This window comes from Gymnodraco acuticeps, unplaced genomic scaffold (genome assembly GCF_902827175.1).
Source record: "Gymnodraco acuticeps unplaced genomic scaffold, fGymAcu1.1, whole genome shotgun sequence".
NCBI lineage: Eukaryota > Metazoa > Chordata > Actinopteri > Perciformes > Bathydraconidae > Gymnodraco > Gymnodraco acuticeps.
Window position 1 is genome coordinate 1031824 of NW_022990082.1, and position 19641 is coordinate 1051464.

Sequence of the window (19641 nt, forward strand, 5' to 3'; positions counted from 1 at the left end):
TTGCTCGCCGTTCCCGCATCGGCTTTCTATCCAACGGGGGGACGATGCACGACCTGCTGGGTCGACCAGCAACCCCATTGCTACCTCGTGGGTTTGTTCTTCGGGGCGTGCGGCTGCACGTCCCGGCTGCTAACCACGTGGGGCTAACGACGGCTGGCAGCTATCGGCTAACCACGTGGGGCTAACGGCTATCAGCCCTTTTGAGTTTTTTTTGTTTTTGTTTGTTTTTCTGGTGCCGGAGAGGAGGTTCGACCAGCCGGTTGACCTCATGTGGACACTCTCACATTTTTCACCACCTCCACGGTGGTTCCAGGCGCCACTCACGTTTTCATCGACGCCTGGGTGGTGCACTCCTGGACCCCGTCTCGCCTCGACGGTTTTGGACGTCGCCCATGCTGCCATCGGCCCGTGGGTGGCGCGCTCCGGAGCCTGTCTGGCCTCTCCTGCCTTCCGGGGATATCCAGACGCCACTCACGTTCATCGGCGCCTGGGTGGCGCACTCCTGGACCCCCTCTCGCCTCGACAGTTCCGGACGTCGCCCATGCTCCATCGGCCCATGGGTGGCGCGCTCCGGGACCCTGTCTGGCCTCTCCTGCTTCCCGGGGATGCCTCAGCGCCTGCTGAGGACTTCATGCCCGCCGCCGCGGCACGTCTGCCTGCGGCCGGGTTACTCTCCTGCCTTCCGGGGATATCCAGACGCCACTCACGTTCATAGGCGCCTGGGTCGCGCACTCCTGGACCCCCTCTCGCCTCGACAGTTCCGGACGTCACCCATGCTCCATCGGCCCATGGGTGGCGCGCTCCGGGACCCTGTCTGGCCTCTCCTGCTTCCCGGGGATGCCTCAGCGCCTGCTGAGGACTTCATGCCCGCCGCCGCGGCACGTCTGCCTGCGGCCGGGTTGCTCTCCTGCTTCCCGGGGATGCCTCGACGCCTACCGAGGACTTCGTGTCCGCCGCCGTTGCACGTCTGCCTGCGGCCGGGTTGCGCTCCTTCCTCCCGGGGGGACTGCTCCTCTCTTCCGGGGATACCTCGACGCCTGCCGAGGACTTCGTGCCCGCCGCCGTTGTGCGTCTGCCTGCGGCCGGGTTGCGCTCTTTCCTGCTGGATTCTCCGCGACACCTACTGCGGCCCCCTTACGACGGCCCGCCCCCGGTGTGGGTGCCCTCGCCCTCGTTAGGGCCCCTGCCCTCTCCTGCGGCCCCCTTTCGTGGCCCGTTCCATGGCTCGGTCCTCACCTGCGGCCCCACCCTCCTCGGCCCCTGTGGTGCTTCCTCCACGGACGCGAGGATTTTTTTGCCATGTTTGAATTCTGGGGGGGCTTGTGTGGTGACCACCTATTAATACACTGGGACATAATTCATACATGGAACTACAGTTGGGGCTATTGTTCCCACACGGACATGTTATGTGTTTACTATATATGTTGTGTGCCCTCCTGACTTCGCTCTCTTGGCGACCCGGGCTGCGACCCGACAACATGTCCTTTGCAGCTTGTGAATAAATCACTATTCTTGCACCGCCTCTGACTCCATATCTCTCGGCACTACAGTATATACATTTTATTTATATAATTAAATCGAGTTTTTGTTTGTTTTATCTGAGTGTTCCAGGGTATTCTCTGAATACCTTGAAGGCCCCGACGGTTCGCCACTGGTGGATATGTAGCACATTAACATTTTAATAGCACTTCATGACTGAATGGAAATGACAATAAATGAAAATGTAAAACGGAAAAAGTGATCATGAAATGTTTTCCAATAAATGAATAAAATGATTTTTGACCACTTTGTTGTTCAGATATATCACATATTTGTAACTAAATGATACATGAATTGAAACAAAACACGGTATAAACTGAGGAGTGACTCCCGTGAGGTTCATGTGTTTTCTTCACTCCGCTGGGAAACAGCTCTCATGTCAAGAAGCATCAGATCAGTGCATGCACTGCCTCGTCCAATCAGTGAGCGATACACAGTAAGGGGGTGGGGCGAGTGTCTGAGGATTTCATCGAAGGATGGTCTGGTGGTTCCTCGGTTATAGCTCCTCCATTATCGCTACTCGGTCCTCCGGCAAAAATAAGGCCATTGGGACGCTACTCAAGATGGCGCAGACAAATCAACTTCCGGTGAGACCGAGGAGCGAGGAAATGAAAAATAAGAGAAGTGAGAAGGGCCCATATAAATTCCTCCTCTTCCTCCATGTCACTCCCCATCCATTTTCACAAATATCTTTTATAAACCTATTACTTGCATCATTTCCTGTGTCAGTGTGGCGATGCAGTTGTTTTGACATGTGTATCATTTCAAATGTATTTCTTAATTTGTTCAGCTTTATTTCTATTGATATTGGCACAAAATAAATACTTTAAAATGGAGATGGAAGGGGTTATTTACATACAAGTTGTTTTTTTAGTATTGTGGATTTGGACCAAATTGTAGGTAAAGGTTATGCATTAACGTCCTTTACCCACCCGAATGGGCCCCCCTCAGTCGGACGGCCAAAAAGGCAATCCTGCATCCTGCAACATTGCTGCTGTTAGTAGGTGAAACTGGCAGGCTGTGTCCAGTAATCAGGACTTTCCCACAAGCATATGTAGAAGTGGATACAATTGACCAGGGGTTTTCTTTTAGCCTGTAAAGCCTATTTGGTTGCCTCTGTCACATTTTAAAGCCACTATTTCATCGTACACACAGAAAATTATGAGTGTTAACCCAATTTTGACATGCAGTGAAATATTGAGGAACAGCATCCCACTCAAACATTTCTTGTGAAATCTGCAACAAACCAGCTGAACCACAGAAACTGATGGTTCTGCGGCCTCCACAGCCTGAAGCACATGCACAAGTATTGTGTTTTTCTGAAAGTTCTGGGATATTCTTGTCCCTGTTTGGATAATACTCATCCTTAATGTGACTAAATAAGCTTTAGTCACATTTAGTTGGATGAAATATGTGAAAAATGATCAAAATTGTTTGGTATGGATCAACATTTTAGCTTTCACATTTGGGCTGTTGTCTTTTATTACTGCGATGTTGCACCATAAGTACAACGAGTTGCTGTAACCACAGTTTCCATCTCAAAGTCTGAGTGTGAGTATTATCACAGTCAAGTGTGAAGATAATTCTGTGAAAACATGTCAACGCTGACTGACAACTAATCTACAAGAGCATTGTGGCTCATTAGTCAGTGTCTGACCAAAATGTATTATAGTATTTTTTTGCTATTTTCTGCTATAATGTTAATTTTGTATCTGACATTTTCATTCATGTAATTTTTTTAATTAATTAATACTTTTTGGACATTGCTGCACTTTTTGTGCATACTATTATGTGGCTAAGTCTAATAAACTTTGTCAGCCAAAAAAAAAACGAGCTGATTTATCTGATACAACCCAGACATTTCTTTCAACCACAGAAACACACAGTTTCCATCTAAAGATTTAAGTAGTGACGTTCCCACACAGCAGTTATGAAACTAGAGCTCAATGATTTTATGATTGTTTAACAGCTACAGATGTATCAGTGCTATAAACACATATTTTGACTGGATACTAAAGGCCTCATGCAAACCCTTGACACTGTCTGGTGTTGTTGCTGGTGACATTCTGTGCACCTCAAACGACAATAAGAGAGCAATAAGAGACTAGCACTACTTTAATCTGACCTTTTTATCGTTTTTTCTTAAAAATGTATTTGCCATCTTTACCATCGTCGACAACTTGATTGAACACATTTCGATTTTTTTTCTCCCTGCTCCTTTCCTTCATGGCCTACAAAAACTTTGTAAAGAGTACATGTTTTGTTTTATAACAATTGCCATAAGTGGAATAAACTAATAAATAAAAAAAGTCTATAGTTCAAATCAAATATTGATGATGTTTACAATATTTTAGAATAGAGCGTCTACATAATGAACAGTTTAACTTATGGTAATATATTGAAGTATATTTTGATGAACTTTTGTTCCTTTCATATTAGGTACGGTTTCTTTGTACTGTGAAGTAAGATTGCCTCCCCTCTCTTCTCCCCTACAGCTCAATGGATACCTTTTTATCATGCCAAGATAATGCATTTGCATAAAACCCTATTGCTTTACTGTGTAAAGTGTCTTTGAGTTTCGAGATAAACGCTCTTTAAATAAAATGCATTATTATTATTGTTATTATCATTATTATAGAACCTTTAATGCAAGATATAGCCTAATGTGTTTTATAGATACAAAATAAAGGAGGAACATAATTAAAAACAAGTTATAAACAAACAGACAGTTATATCACATAACCATAAAACAATACAACATAAACAGTTATACCTCTAAAATTACTGCAAATTAAAAGATAGGTCTTCAATTTACTTTTAAAAACTCCAATGGAGTTTGCTGTTCTAAGATCCAATGGGGAAAAACATAAAGCAGCCTCCCCAGATTTCTTGTGTATTACTTTAGGTACTTCTAAAAGAAATGCATCGGAGGATCTGAGTGTCCTTGTTGGGTTATCAAAAGAAAGGCAGTCCCTGATGTGTGTAGGGTCCGGGTTATGTAAAGCCTTATAAATTATTTAAAGCATTTTAAAATCAACTTGGAAAGACACCGGTAACCAGTGCAGTGATTCCCGCAGCATTCTGATTTAATTGCAATTTCGTTAAAGATTTTTTTGGAGACCACAATAATTGCAGTAGTCCAAGCGACTAGTAATAAAAGCATGTAAAACAATTTCCGCTGAGTTAGATTGCTGATACTGTTTGCTATTTTTTTACATTAGTTAATTCTATTGAAGTGCCTTATGAGTGTTAAAAGTAGTTTATAATCCGACATTGAAACTATGGTGACGTCACATGCTCAACCTCTCCAAGTGCAGGATCTCATTATGATTATTTAAACATACAAAATGAATGTATACTGATGAAATAAACCTTGATAGACCAATCTGTGACACCACAAAGCCTCCATATTACAATGAATGTTTGCTGAAGTAAAACCTTTTCCTATAAGAGATTCAAACCTCAAGTGTTCGGATAAAGAAAAGAGAAAACAACATTTGAGACATTTGCTTTATTTTGCTTTTCCATTAAAGAGCGAACACTGCCAGAGCAGCTGAGACACAGCCTCCCCTCCTAAATACATTCAAAGTGTGCTGAAGCAAAGCTTTATGATATTGCATATTAAGCTTTTTAATTGATGATATTGTTGATCCAGCCAAGGTATTTGGAGATCTCTGTGTAGACGTTGGGTTTAGTTGGGTAGTCACATGTTCTGTTGTAGTTGAAAGACACAACACCAACAGCTATCCCGTCGCACACCAGAGGACCACCAGAATCACCCTGTGAACAAGGAATATTATTCATTATTTTATTTAAGATTTTTAAAGCATTTTTATACCAGCTTACATCTTACATCAACAAAGATAAATCATACCTGACAGAAGCCTTTGTCACTGGGATAACCACCGGCACAGATAACATTGGAAGGAATACCACCCCATTGTACCCATGACTCAGAGCATGTGTTCAGGTTTATGACAGACACATCCACCACCATCAGCCGATCAACAACTCCACCACGAGTCTCTGTTTTACCCCATCCAGCTACATGGCAGGTTTTCTTTTCTTGAATGTGGATATTAGAAGAAGGAAGGGCAATGATTTGTTTTTTGTTCCCGGCAACTTTCCTCGTCAGCTGGAGATGAAAAAAATCTCAAAGTAAATCTCACAAAACTAGCAATGTCTGTAATATAAGATAATGCTTTTTTATTCTTCAGACTTCAAATGTAACAAAAAATGGCTGAATATGAAGCTGAAAGCTAAATTATTAATTTGATCCAAAAAAAAAGTGTACTTACTTTGAGGAGCATGATGTCATAACCTCCGCTTACTTGGTAATAGGATCCGTGTTTGTATCTCTTTTCAATGTATCTTACATTTTCATCACCAACGTTGAGGAGTTTATGAGTGCCAACAACGACCCTGTCCGGTTCCCTAAATGAAAGATAATATTCAATATTGAAGATAATATTTAAAAATAAAGGTGGTTAATATATCTTGAAGACTTTTCAAATTGAATGATTCAAAGATAGCGGATAAAGGAAGTTATACTCACTCGGAGCTACAGTGCGCAGCAGTGAGCACAAAGTCTTCGCTGATCAGGAATCCTCCGCACAGATGTTTCTCGTTTTTTTGCAGGGAGACTAAAAACTCGTACGTATCATCTGGGGCTATTGCTCCTTTTATGATTCTACTCCCATCTGCTGAAATAAGTAAAAGGTCATACAGTAGGTTAATTTCAGTTAATGATTGGAGCATAATAAACAGAGTTCGGAGTATTACCATTTTGTCCGAGAGATGTCAGGACCTGAAAAAGCAGGAGTTTGTGTAGAGCATGCATGATGCTCTGCAAGACAATTTACTTGCCTTTGTTCTTCGGGGCATTAAGTCGATCCTTTTATGCAGCACTTTGTCTGATTAACACTAAGATTATTTTGAATTCTGACCACATCCATTCAATGTTTGCCTGCAAGTTTGCACTGACATATTTCATTGGTCCCCATTTTGCAATTTTTTTTTTGTTGAAGCAGCCCACTGTGGCCACTCAAACATTTCTTGTGAAATCTGCAACAAACCAGCTGAACCACAGAAACTGATTTCCTGCTTCACTTCTGAGCGAACATCAAAGTTGTGAAACGAATACTATTTAATCACTTTGATCATCATTTCACAGAAAAATGATCTAAATGTAAAATCTAAATTGGGGGTGAATGGCCGCTTCCTTCCTATCAATCCCAACTATATCTGCATAGTCTTGAGACTGCATGTGACACAGTTGCTTAAGGTGACACAATCTATCCACAGACGCATGAGTACTAGGTATATGTTAATTTAGTAGTGTCCTTTTCATTTGGCTCTATACAAATAACATTTATGATAAATATAATGTTAAATTGACCCTGTTCTATATTAAAAGCTAACATTTTGGGGACATGACCAAGTGATGCGACTGCATTCATCAAAATCTGCACATATCTTTAAAACTGAAATGATCTGCACAGCCACAGTTAATGTTCAATGTGTCCAGACAGACATGAATTCATCTAATGTTACAGCAGGTTGGAAGGATATTGAAAAAATAAACAAAATGAATATGCAGTGCAAATGTTAGGCCTTTACTCGAATATGAAGATTTCTTAAAAGGCCCAACCAGTCACTTAATGACATTAATAACTAAGGATTTCATGTCTTATAAGAAAGTAAATTCTAATAATTAAAAGATAAACATTTATGTAAATGTCCTCTTTCTAAAGAATAAAAAAAACTTAATTCAAGGCCGCATTACAAACTAGATATCCGGCAACTGCCCTCGGCATATATACGTTTTTAATATTATGTTGTTTGGTACCTATAACTCTCCTTATTTATTTGTGATACCAAGCTATTGGGTGTTTCTCAATGTCGAGGAAGGTTGCTCCAGAGCCACTATTTCAAGGATGCTACGTCATCGAGTCCCGCCGAAGAACTGTTCCAATGTCCAGGATGCTTGGAATTCTACCGAGGCCGGAGTCCTTCGTTGGGGGAAATTTCGAGGCTGCACATGTGTATCCTCCGCGGTCTTAAAATCCCCACAATGCTTTGCGCACGGACCAATTTCCAAATCTTTGGTGGAAATTGCGCTCCATTTAAGCGGGCCTCGCATATGACGCACACCTGTTAGCCTGTTCCACCATTCTTCGTTTTCCGAGGCTAGGAAGAATTCTTGCCTTGCTTCTGAAGGACCTGACTCGGAGGGACATGTCCTACCAAGGAAGCGTTCTCGACATTGAGAAACACCCATTGTGTTTGTGATTTGGAGGTATTTTATCCTGGGGTTATTTCATGACCTTGGCGTTTCTGTTTCCTGTTTTATTTGTAAAAATCACTCACCTTGTTTCATTGACTTCCTGTTTATGTGGTTTCCCACTTTATGTGATTGTTGGCCTCGTCCTGATTGGATCCACCTGTGTGTGATCACCCTGCTGCTCCTGTGTTTTAGCCTGCACACAGCAGCTGTGTCTTGTTGTGGTGATTAGTTCTGAGTGCATCTATACCTGTCTGTTTTCAACTGTTCTCCTTCAGTGCGTCGTTAATGTTCCCTGGTGTGGTTCGCCACAGTGCTCGTCACTACTTTAATCCTCTTCTACCCGTTGATGTTCTCCCTGTTTGTTCTAAGTTTAGTTTACTCTTTCTTGTTTTTGTTTTTTTAAGCTCTCTTTTCTTGTTATCTTTACTACCTGTGACCTGTTATTGCTGTTTTACTTTTCTTTATGTAATTTTCTTTAAAGCTACAGTAAAGACAGACCTCTTATTTAAAGTTTTGGTGTGGCCCACTGTTTGCCACTAACAGGACTATTTGGGCTGTCACATTCTTACAGGTAGTTTGGTACAGTGTGGAGATGTTTTATTTGTATTTCATGCTTTTTCTCAGTTTTAGCTCCTGTGTGCTTCTGTCTTACAGTATGAGTGTCGGCTTTCTACATGATATTGGTACTGGTTTTAGAGCCTTCCCAATATTATCCTCCGACTGTGGGTTTCCTGGACATGCTCTCCTGTACTGGTAGGCCTGTTTTTCCCCCCTATTTGTGGATAAGACTTGGTAACAGTAAGTGAGCTTTTGTTGCATTGATCTAACGAGTAAAGACCACAAACACCGTTATTGTTTAAGGTGGACATTCTCGACACATGCCACTGAAACCTTTCTTTGAATCGACAAACTAAGAAACCACAGAAACCAGTTTCCAGATACAGGTTTGAACATTTATGTTCTCACGGTTATGCAGCAATGATTTAGTTAGTTAGGCCTCATTGCAGGGGAGAACAAACACAGATCTAGTCAGAACATTAATTACCTTTTTTCTCATGTAACATTATATATTATAAACTTACATTTTTTGTTTTGAAAGAACTTTGATGAAAGGATTCAACTGATTATTCATTATACACATCTGACTACATTATTCACTGTTTTTCTCGCCACAAATCCATATTCAGATCCACTACCAACACATGTAATATTTGATAGACATATTGCAAGCTGTTGCTCGCATTAGAACGTCATTCTACTGTATACTCAGTAGAGAAGGCCTGTGTCGGAACACAGAGCTGCAGAGTTTCTCTGCTTTTTGACCATTAGTGGGCGCCACTCCAATCAGTTTTGGTTATATCCATCCTCTGCAGTGCATCTGAGTCCAAAGCAAACAAATGTGTGTGTCATCGGTCATGCTTGTGTGTTTGAAGTATTTATTTATCTGTGCCCTGTAGTTAATATGATGTCACTGTCCAATAATTAAAGTAAACTAGTTTGACAGCCAAAATAGAGTTTGGCATTCTACAAAGTTAAAACATAATTGTAAATGATTAACTCTGCGACAAGCAATAACGCCACAAGGGAAACAAACTCATTAATGCATATTTTTAATATCACCGCAGGTAGAAACTTATCAAATTCATAAAAGCAGTTTTGAAGAAATAACAAAATCATAACAAATAAAATTTGCCAACATTTAACCCTCCGAAAAAAATTGAAAAACTTTGAAAGTCCTTTGAGCATCAGATCTGAAACCATTGCAACTGTAGAGGGGTACACACACTTCAACCTGTTTCATAGGGTCAGGTGTGAACATGTTAACTCATCTTGGATGACAAATGCAAACCAGCTTAAGTGGATTTGAAGTTTCTTTGTGCAACATTACCCAATTATAAGACTAAAAGCTGCGCCATATTTCTAAATTAACTAAATTCAAAAAGGTTTAAGTGATTGACGTTAACACATACAACACGGTTAGCTACATGTGATAAGAAACTGGCTTTACTTTCAGGAGAATACATGACCCTTTGTGTTTGAAAAAGGTGAACAACAGATGCAACATATGTAGATGCACATGTAAGGGATAATGTGCAGCGAGGCGGTCATTATGGGTAAACGAACATCCGACAGGCTGATCAGGGACCGTTGCGTTACATTTAACAATCCTTCATCATCTTTCTGATCCAGGGAAGGTATTTTGATACATCTGTGTACACATTGGGCCTATTTGGGTATCCACAGTCCTTTTTCCAGTTGTAAGACACAACACCAGCTGCCTTCCCGTTGCACACCAGAGGACCCCCAGAATCACCCTGTGAGGAGGAAGAAGCTATATTAGTTCATTTGCTTTCTAATGACCTTTTTATAATGAGACCATACCCCTGACGGGAAAGGAAGCATACCTGACAGAATCCTTTATCTGTGCCATATCCACCAGCACAGATAACGTTTTCAGGAAGCATGTTAGGCCATTCGTTCTTACAGACATCCAGGTCAACAATGGGCACATTCACCATTTGCAGCTCATCAACAGGTTTACCAACACTTGTTAGACCCCATCCAGCTACACTGCACGGATTCTTTTTTTTAATCTTAGTCTTAGTCTTTGGAAGTGAAATTGGTTGCAATCTTTTGTTCAGTCGAGCTTTCTTGGACAGCTGGAGAAACAAAATCACAAGTGAAAATGTGTGAAAAAAACTAGAAAACACAGAGGTCTGATAGAGGATACTTCTTATCCCCATATCAGACATCAAGCTTGCTTGAAAATGAAGCTCAAAGTCAACTTTATTGTCAATCTCAAAATATGTTTGTACACACAGAAAGATCGAAATACTGTTTCCCACAGACCCGAGGTATAAAAAACACTCATTAAAATACAAGAACACTCAATAATTACAAAATAACCGTTTACTTCAAGTAAGCAGGATATATATAAAAAAGATAATGTACATAGTGCAAACATTTCCATAGCAGCGTAAAAGTGACTGGTGCTGGATTTTGTGTGTGTGTGTGTGTGTGTGTGTGGGGGGGGGGTGTTAAAGTCCCGGTCCAGTGGGGGCATGGTGGAGAGGTGAGATAGAGGGGGGGGGGGAGAGTTCAGCTGCTCATAGTATTGATGTAAATGCTTTGTTGTTTTAACGGCTTTGTTGAGACTAAAAGTATTTAACAGAACATCAAATTACTGGAACTCTACTTACTTTGAGGAGCATGATGTCCGACCCCTTACCAACTTTCTCATAAGATGGATGCTTGCATCTCTTCACACTGTATCTCATTGTGTCATCAATCTTCTTGAGATTGTGGGTACCAAGAACAACACTTGTATTCCTAAGCAAATGATCATCAGGAGGCAATCAGTAGTGTTTATTAATAGCTGCTGCATGTAATGCAAAAATAAGGTTCTTTGGATTGGTCCAATAACATTATTCATTGAGTATTGAAAGAGCAAAGGTAACTCACCCATCATCACAATGTGCAGCAGTGACCACAAAGTCTTTATTGATGAGGAATCCTCCACAGATATGTTTGTTTCTGCTGTTCTGAACCGAGGCCATAAACAGCATTTTGTTGTCCGGGACCTTTTCACCATTTATGATTTCACTACCAAGAGCTGAAAAGAAGGATGAGTTAATTCTGCATTTGTAGAAAAGAGACAAATAACCACATGTGGGAATCTTACCATGAAGTCCAAGAGTTGTCAGAAGTTGAAGAAGCAGAATCCTGTGCAGAGCGTGCTTCATGCTTGCAGCAAACTGAACCTGTTGTCTTTGAGTGTCGTGTCGACCTTTTTTACACCAGTTCCCTCAGTCAGCGACCCTGTGCAAACTTTAAATGTGTTAAAGTGATGAGTGCATGTGGTGGTAAAGAAATGACACCTCATGAAATGTTGCAGTTGTTTTAGTAGATATAACGCCTGTGGTTCTGCGACCTCCACAGCCTGAAGCACATGCACAAGTATTGTGTTTTTCTGAAAGTTCTGGGATATTCTTGTCCCTGTTTGGATAATACTCATCGTTAATGTGACTAAATAAGCTTTAGTCACATTTAGTTGGATGAAATATGTGAAAAATAATCAAAATGGTTTGGTATGGATCTACATTTTAGCTTTCACATTTGGGCTGTTGTCTTTTATTACTGCGATGTTGCACCATAGCAACGAGTTGCTGTAACCACAGTTTCCATCTCAAAGTCTGAGTGTGAGTATTATCACAGTCAAGTGTGAAGATAATTCTGTGAAAACATGTCAACGCTGACTGACAACTAATCTACAAGAGCATTGTGGCTCATTAGTCTATTTTCTGCTATAATCTACCCAATGTTAATTTTGTATCTGACATTTTCATTTATTTTTCCTTAGTCAGCGACCCTGTGGTTTTCACCTGATTCACCAAGACTTCTTTAGCCCACCATGTATGTATCTGTGCAAACTTTAATTGTGTTAAAGTGATGAGTGCATGTGGTCTGTAAAAACACATTATGTGAACAGCATGGCTGAGTTCTCACACAGTGCTTAACAATAATCTATTACTTCTCTTCAACATTTGATGTCAATTCATATTTTTACCATTTTGAATCAATGGCAATTTGACATTTTTTTATCACTGGATTTATAACACTTAGCCCCGTAGGATTTAGTGACATTTGGTTGGATGAATGAAGTAAGAAAGTTCTTTAGTATTGATTTACTGTTTAGCTGGGACCATATATTACTTGTATGTCACACCAAAAACGAAATGAGAAGCAGAAACCGCGGTTTCCATCTCCAAGTCTGAGTGTCAGTATGATCACGATCACAGGTGTGAAACGAATTCTGGTAAGTCGTGTCAACGCTGACTGACAGCTAGTCTAAAAGAACACTGCGGCTTATTTCTCAATGTTTGACTCAAGTCTATTTTAAAGTGAATATGTTATGAGGAGGTATTACTTTTCTGAAGTGTAATTTGTTTGCAGTAATTCAACATAACTTAAAAAAATAAATAGGGTTTAAAGACTGAAAGCATGCAGAGAAGAGCAAAGTCATCCAATGGTTTTTTCCAATGTAAATATGTTGAATTCATTGCTAGAATCTGCCATGGGCATTATAAACACTGACGTATTGAGCATGAATCTATTTTACCCACCAGTCATGTTCATTTTGCATTTAAAATGTCCATCCAGTGTATTTGTATTCTTTTTTACATTGCTCTCCTTTGGTGCACACTGATGTGGCGACATCAAATGAACTCGACTCTACAATGTTAAAAAGATCAGAAAAGATTTTCCGTGTTGTTTTATCTCATACAACCCACAACCCAGACATTTCTTGAGAAGTATTGCAATCTAAAAGAACTGCAGAAACCACAGTTTCCAGCTGCAGATTTGGGTATTGATATTCACATAGTAGCAGTTATGAAAGTAAGTGCAACTCATATTTTGCCTGTGGATGCTAAAGGCCTTATGCAAACCATTAACAATAGTTGGATTTGTGTTGTTGGTCACACTCCGTGCATTCAAGCAGCGATAGGAGATCAATAAGATGCTGGTACTACTTCAAACTAACGCTATGATTTCACTATTTGCCCATCTTTAACATCGGCAACATAAAGTAATGTTCACTGCAATTATAATTCGAATCAAATATTGATCTACATAATACTTTTACCTTTATCTATATATGGAAGTATACTTTGATAATACTTTATTAGTTTTACCTATATTGCAGGACTTTTACATGTGTGTTCACCACATGGCATTACTACTTCCATGTAAGTAACATATTTGAGTATTTCTTCCACAACGGCTTGGTTTTTACTCAGGACTTTAAGGGACTTCTCATTCGGTATGGTTGCTTTGTAATGTGTCTTACTAAAGTTGCCTCCCCTCTCCACTCCCCAGCAGCTTAATGGAAACTTATTAGCCAAATGAAATAATTAGCATAAAACACTAGCTATTGCTCAGAATCAAAGCAGAGCCTCAAATATCTATTGATCTGTTAGTACTCCATGATACCCAGCAGAGAGCGCCAGAGGTCATAACAAGACTTTAAAAATGTCTGCTTTTTCACCATCAGAGGCAGCCCCTCCTCCATCTTTGTACATCTAATGTGAAGTCACAAATTGAGCTGTCGGATGAATCTTCCTAACATCATCTGTCTGCCTTCTGTACTAAAGTATTACTTTTTAGGTGGTGGTGGTAGTGATGTATGAATAGGAGCTATCCTTCTAGGAACTTTCTGGACGTTTTAAAAAGTCAATTTTTTGTTATAACAAGCATGTGCTTGTTATAACAAAAAATAATATATTTGGTCTTTGCTACATGTTTCCCAGTCAAACCTGTTTAATACTTTCTTATAATGTTATAAGAAAGTATTAAACAGGTTTGACTGGGAAACATGTAGCAAAGACCAAAACTATTCTGAATAGCTAACAGCTATTAACATACTGTAGGTCCATATAAAGGCAAGGCAAGATACATTTATTTATATAACACATTTTATAAACAAGAACATTCCAGCCAGTACAGTACACTAAAAGCATGTTGCACTTTTATATTGGTGATGATAATGGTGAACTCATTATAGAGCTTTTCTGTAAAAGTGAAACGTTTTAAGATGATATTTAAATCCAAGGAGCCACTACAGTGCATACGAGTATGTTGATCTGTTACATTTAACAATTATTTTTCTTGAGAATCTTTCTGATCCAGGGAAGGTATTTCGGTAGATCTGTGTACACATTGGGCATATTTGGGTATTGGCAGTTGTTATTCCAGTTGTAAGACACAACTCCAGCTGCTCTCCCGTTGCACACCAGAGGGCCGCCAGAATCACCCTGTAAGCAGTAAGAAGCTTTATCAATCACTTTCCAAGAGTACATTAATTTATTCCAGAAACCACTTCATATGACAGGACAGAAAACATACCTCACAGAATCCATTTTTTGTGCGATATCCACCTGCGCAGGTGATGTTTTCCGGAAGAGTAAAGTTTCGACGTTCCCATATTCTTTTACAGGCCTCCAGGTCAACAATGGGCACAACCACCATTAGCAGCTCATCAACAGATTTACCATCACTTGTGGAGCCCCATCCAGCTACCTGGCACTTTTGTTCATTCTTGAACTTAATCTCAGCTTTTGGAAGTGGAATCGGTTTTATTCTTTTGTTCTGTCGAGCTTTCCTGGACAGCTGGAGACACACAAAATCAAAAAGTTAAAGTTAAAAGCTAGCAAAGCCAGACTTAAAGCATACTTCTTCCTCCAGGAAACATCAAGCTAACAATGAATTGCTTGAAGATGGGGCTGCTTTGAGATTTAATGTAAGTGGGTATAGGCTTGCGGCACTAGAACAGAATTAAACAGAACATCAAAGTTAGAGATATTACTGTAAAAATGCTATTATCTACTTACTTTGAGGAGCATGATGTCTGCCCCCTCTTCAACTTTCTTGTAAGATGGATGCTTGCATCTCTTCACACCGTATCTCATTTTCTCATCAACCTTCTTGAGATTGTGGGTACCAAGAACAACACTTGTAGGATTCCTAAGCAAATGGTCATTTAGGGGTAATCAGTACTGTTTATTAAAATAACTGCTGCTCCTTTAGATAATAACATAAATCATAGATTGCCTAAAAAACGTTGACAACTTACGAGCGATCACAATGTGCAGCAGTGACCACAAAGACTTCATTGATGAGGAATCCTCCACAGATATGAACATTTTGGTTGTTCTGCACGGAGGCCATAAACTGCATTTTGTTGTCCGGGACCTTTTTACCATTTATGATTTCACTACCAAGAGCTGAAAAGAAGGATGAGTTAATACTGCATTTGTAGAAAAGAGACAAATAACCACATGTGGGAATCTTACCATGAAGTCCAAGAGTTGTCAGAAGTTGAAGAAGCAGAATCCTGTGCAGAGCGTGCTTCATGCTTGCAGCAAACTGAACCTGTTGTCTTTGAGTGTCGTGTCGACCTTTTATAAACCAGTCTCCTCAGTCAGCGACCCTGTGGTTTTCACCTGCTTCACCAAGATGTCTTTAGCCCACCATGTATGTATCTGTGCAAACTTTAATTGTGTTAAAGTGATGAGTGCATGTGGTCTGTAAAGACATGAAACCTCATGAAGTGTTACCGTTGTTTCAGTAAATATAAGGCCTGTGGTTCTGCGGCCTCCACAGCCTGAAGCTCATGCATTATGTGAACAGCATGGCTGAGTTCTCACACGGTGCTTAACAATAATCTATTACTTCTCTTCAACATTTGATGTCAATTCATATTTTTACCATTTTGAATCAATGGCAGTTTAAATATCTTTGTTGACATTTTTTCATCACTGGATTTTTAACACTTAGCCCCGTAGGATTTAGTGACATTTGGTTGGATGAATGAAGTAAAAAAGTTCTTTAGTATTGATTTACTTTTTAGCTGTGACCATATATTACTGGTATGTCACACCAAAAATTAAATGAGTAACAGAAACCGCGGTTTCCATCTCCAAGTCTGAGTATCTCATACAACCCACAACCCAGACATTTCTTGAGAAGTGTTGCAATCTAAAAGAACCGCAGAAACCACAGTTTCCAGCTGCAGATTTGGGTATTGATATTCACATAGTAGCAGTTATGAAAGTAAGTGCAACTCATATTTTGCCTGTGGATGCTAAAGGCCTTATGCAAACCATTAACAATAGTTGGATTTGTGTTGTTGGTCACACTCCGTGCATTCAAGCAGCGATAGGAGATCAATAAGATGCTGGTACTACTTTAAACTAACGCTATGATTTCAATATTTGCCCATCTTTAACATCGGCAACATAAAGTAATGTTCACTGCAATTTTAATTCGAATCAAATATTGATCTACATAATACTTTTACCTTTATCTATATATTGAAGTATACTTTGATAATACTTATAGTTTTACCTATATTGCAGGACTTTTACATGTGTGTTCACCACATGGCATTGCTACTTCCTTGTAAGTAACATATTTAAGTATTTCTTCCACAACTGCTTGGTTTTTACTCAGGACTTTAAGGGACTTCTCATATTGAGTATGGTTGCTTTGTACTGTGTCTTACTAAAGTTGCCTCCCCTCTCCACTCCCCAGCAGCTTAATGGAAAGGTATTTGCCAAATGAAATAATTTGCATAAAACACTAGCTATTGCTCAGAATCAAAGCAGAGCCTCAAATATCTATTGATCTGTTAGTACTCCATGATACCCAGCAGAGAGCGCCAGAGGTCATAACAAGACTTTAAAAATGCTCTGCTTTTTCACCATCAGAGAGTGCCACTTCTCCATCTTTGCAAATCTAATGTAAAGTCACAAATTGAGTTATAAAGTAATTCTGGGTAAGGGAAAAAAACAACAAAAGTATAAATTATAGTTATAGTCTGTGAAGGTACAGTACAGGATGCACTAGCTACTGCATGTTTTCTCCTCAAGCTCAGTAGTGCACATTAGTGCTAATTTTGGATTTAATGTCATGTCAGTACTTTTGTCTTATTTTCACTATGGCTTGACTCTTCTTTCTGACTTCTGACTAAGCAGCAACCCTGTAAAGGTTGTTAGACAAGTAATGAACACTGCATGTGAATGTGTTACTTTGGCTGTAATTTGGAGCTGGTGCTGCTCTCTAGACACAGAAACATTGAGAAAGATTTTAGAAGCTCTGTGCCACTGCCATGTGTTTTCAAACCTCCATATAATGTACGAAGGTGTCGAGCCAGGAGGGATTTGACTTTGGCCCGCAGTTGAACCTCACAGCTTAGACACAGGTGTCTTGCTATATTGCGTTTAGTGTAAATGTCACTGTAACTGTTGCTCAATCTGTCCACACATGCATACATGGTAAAGAAAAAATAAACATTATATACAGCTTGTTTTTAAAGCCCTAGTTTGGCCATGATCTGAGTGAGAGATTGTTTCTCAGTTGGATTGGATCTAGCCTCCAGTTTTCCATACAGCGTTGGCGTATTGCTCCTACAAGTTGACAGTACAGTACAGAGAAAATACTAATTGTCTGATACAGCCCACATGTTTTAATCCAATAATAACTTTCTCCCATGCCTTATTTCAAATCTCCTAACGGGAAAAATAAAGCGTTATGAAAGAACATCAACCTGTTAATGTTTTGATTTTTAAAAGTGCAGTGTTGAGAAAGTATTGCCATGCATACAGTGACAAAACACAGAGCATGTCTAGTTCCACTGGCTTGAAGAATTACTTCACATAGTGGGGCTTGAGGGGCAGGTTGGATGGGCTTAAACTTTGCATGAAGCGGCACTGACTTTGGTCTTTTCCAGTCACTAACAGCCAAAGACAACCTCATGATGTTGACTGGGACATCGGCCAACATGTGGCTGGCCTGCCTCGGCTGGCCAAAATATATAGGAGATGGTGTGTGCCCCTTAAGGCTACTACAGACTTTTCAATAATCTTCCTATATTCTTGGATTTTATTTTTCTTGTATTCTTTTAGGTCATATTCCTATATTTTGACAGTTTACTAGTTGCACGTGTGGATTGTCCATTATATTCTTGTCTGCAAAAGTTCCAAAAATGTTGATATTAGCATCACAGCCACTAGCTAAAGCTACATGGTAATAAGAAATCTACTGATGTTCGACCTGTTTTGCACACATCTCTCTATTTCTGTTTTTATTTATTTTTTAAATAAAAAAACTTACCAGCATCTGTAGAGCTCACTAATGATAAAATTAGTACACATTTGGTTTGACTTTATTGGTTATTTGGCAAACTCGAGGTGACAATGTTACTGCTGCATTTCAAAAATTGTTTTAGCACAAAACCTCCTGTCAGGCAACTTGTCGTTATTACCTTCAGAAATTTAATTTAATTTATATACAGTCTTACTTACTTAGTGATTTTGGTAGGTGCTTGTGGGTATAATTGTTACCTTTGTTCAGAGCAGCCAGACTAGCTGTTTGCTCCTGTTTCCAGACGTTATGCTAAGCTAAGCTACATGTCTACTGGCTTATAGCTTGCTGTACAGACGTGAGATTGGTATCAATCTTCTCATCTCACTCTGCAGAAAGCAAATAGTTGCATTTTGGCTCTTTTGTAACTACATTTCTATGCTGGAGTTTACAAACAATCATCCTTCCGTCCTCCTCTTCACTTTGTCCCCCGGTGTCTGGCACGCGGCAGGCATCCGGAGAATGCCCGACATGGGGTTTGGCCGGTCGGCCCCACATACCTGCGGCGTGGCATGGCAGGGCTTTAGGGGAAATGTGGCGCATGTGCCACTCAGCAGCCCTGCCTAATGTCCAGTAAGTGGCTTCAGACAGGAACACTAATCCACTCAGTGATGAGCAGCAGTCTGAAGGCTCTGGTGCAGGCTGCCAAGACTGTCCGAGCCCACTCTCAGTTTCAGACAGAGCCCAGTGTTCTTCAAAGGGAATCATTGCAACTTTAATAAAATAGCATTTCCTTTGCTGGTATTTGACTGTGGTGAATCAATTTGTTCTTGCTTTTCCTCTTTCTTATGAAATATTTATTGACAAAATGAAATAGGACAGTGAACTCACATGAAGTAGAGGACATATGAAAGGACAGCATGATGAACTGTAAGAAGACCTGCATTTGTTTTAACAGTTAATACACCATTTTAATTTTTGTATTTTTTTGTATTTGTATTATTATTATAATTTGTGTGAATCTGTACTGTCCTGTTTTTCCTTCTCACTCTGTTGCTGTTTTAACCACTGAATTTCCCCATGGAGGTCAACTTTAAGTGATAGGCCTACCACAGATATTGATGACATCATCTCAAGTAAGCAAACCCTAAACCTATCTAACCCTGATATTTGCA

At 40.0% G+C, this 19641-nt stretch overlaps 3 protein-coding genes across 4 annotated transcripts; all 3 read right to left on the minus strand.

Moving 5' to 3' along the window:
- Window positions 1–5035: 5035 nt before the first annotated feature.
- Window positions 5036–6417, minus strand: LOC117546122 (chymotrypsin-like elastase family member 2A). Of its 2 annotated transcripts, none has more exons than XM_034216231.1 (5): window positions 6322–6417; window positions 6095–6242; window positions 5838–5973; window positions 5414–5674; window positions 5036–5319 (listed from the first exon to the last, which is right to left on the minus strand). In XM_034216231.1, exons 1-5 carry the CDS (start codon window positions 6377–6379, stop codon window positions 5170–5172), a joined length of 753 nt encoding a protein of 250 aa, XP_034072122.1. In that variant the 5' UTR covers window positions 6380–6417; the 3' UTR covers window positions 5036–5169. The 2 variants fall into 2 exon arrangements, with proteins under 2 accessions (XP_034072122.1, XP_034072123.1); XM_034216232.1 differs by having other exon boundaries at window positions 6095–6239; window positions 6322–6394.
- A 3002-nt stretch (window positions 6418–9419) lies between these two features.
- Window positions 9420–11685, minus strand: LOC117546123 (mast cell protease 1A-like). The gene is made up of 5 exons (XM_034216233.1): window positions 11508–11685; window positions 11288–11438; window positions 11026–11155; window positions 10231–10485; window positions 9420–10140 (listed from the first exon to the last, which is right to left on the minus strand). The coding sequence occupies exons 1-5, from the start codon at window positions 11566–11568 to the stop codon at window positions 9985–9987; spliced, it is 753 nt and encodes a 250-aa protein (XP_034072124.1). The 5' UTR covers window positions 11569–11685; the 3' UTR covers window positions 9420–9984.
- A 2637-nt stretch (window positions 11686–14322) lies between these two features.
- On the minus strand, window positions 14323–15767 carry LOC117546121 (granzyme B(G,H)-like). Its single transcript, XM_034216230.1, has 5 exons — window positions 15676–15767; window positions 15456–15606; window positions 15214–15346; window positions 14729–14992; window positions 14323–14637 (listed from the first exon to the last, which is right to left on the minus strand). Exons 1-5 carry the CDS (start codon window positions 15734–15736, stop codon window positions 14476–14478), a joined length of 771 nt encoding a protein of 256 aa, XP_034072121.1. The 5' UTR covers window positions 15737–15767; the 3' UTR covers window positions 14323–14475.
- Between the last annotated feature and the right edge of the window lie 3874 nt (window positions 15768–19641).

Coding starts and splice junctions, on each gene's coding strand:
- LOC117546122 (XM_034216231.1), bottom strand. CDS start 6,379: ATGCATGCTCTACACAAACTCCTGCTTTTTCAGGTCCTGACATCTCTC. Junction 5,974..6,094: donor GCTGCGCACTGTAGCTCCGA/GTGAGTATAACT, acceptor TCTTTCATTTAG/GGAACCGGACAGGGTCGTTG. Junction 5,320..5,413: donor GTGACAAAGGCTTCTGTCAG/GTATGATTTATC, acceptor CCTTGTTCACAG/GGTGATTCTGGTGGTCCTCT.
- LOC117546123 (XM_034216233.1), bottom strand. CDS start 11,568: ATGAAGCACGCTCTGCACAGGATTCTGCTTCTTCAACTTCTGACAACT. Junction 10,486..11,025: donor CGGACATCATGCTCCTCAAA/GTAAGTAGAGTT, acceptor TTGTTTCTCCAG/CTGTCCAAGAAAGCTCGACT. Junction 10,141..10,230: donor CAGATAAAGGATTCTGTCAG/GTATGCTTCCTT, acceptor TCCTCCTCACAG/GGTGATTCTGGGGGTCCTCT.
- LOC117546121 (XM_034216230.1), bottom strand. CDS start 15,736: ATGAAGCACGCTCTGCACAGGATTCTGCTTCTTCAACTTCTGACAACT. Junction 15,607..15,675: donor GACAACTCTTGGACTTCATG/GTAAGATTCCCA, acceptor CCTTCTTTTCAG/CTCTTGGTAGTGAAATCATA. Junction 14,638..14,728: donor CAAAAAATGGATTCTGTGAG/GTATGTTTTCTG, acceptor TACTGCTTACAG/GGTGATTCTGGCGGCCCTCT.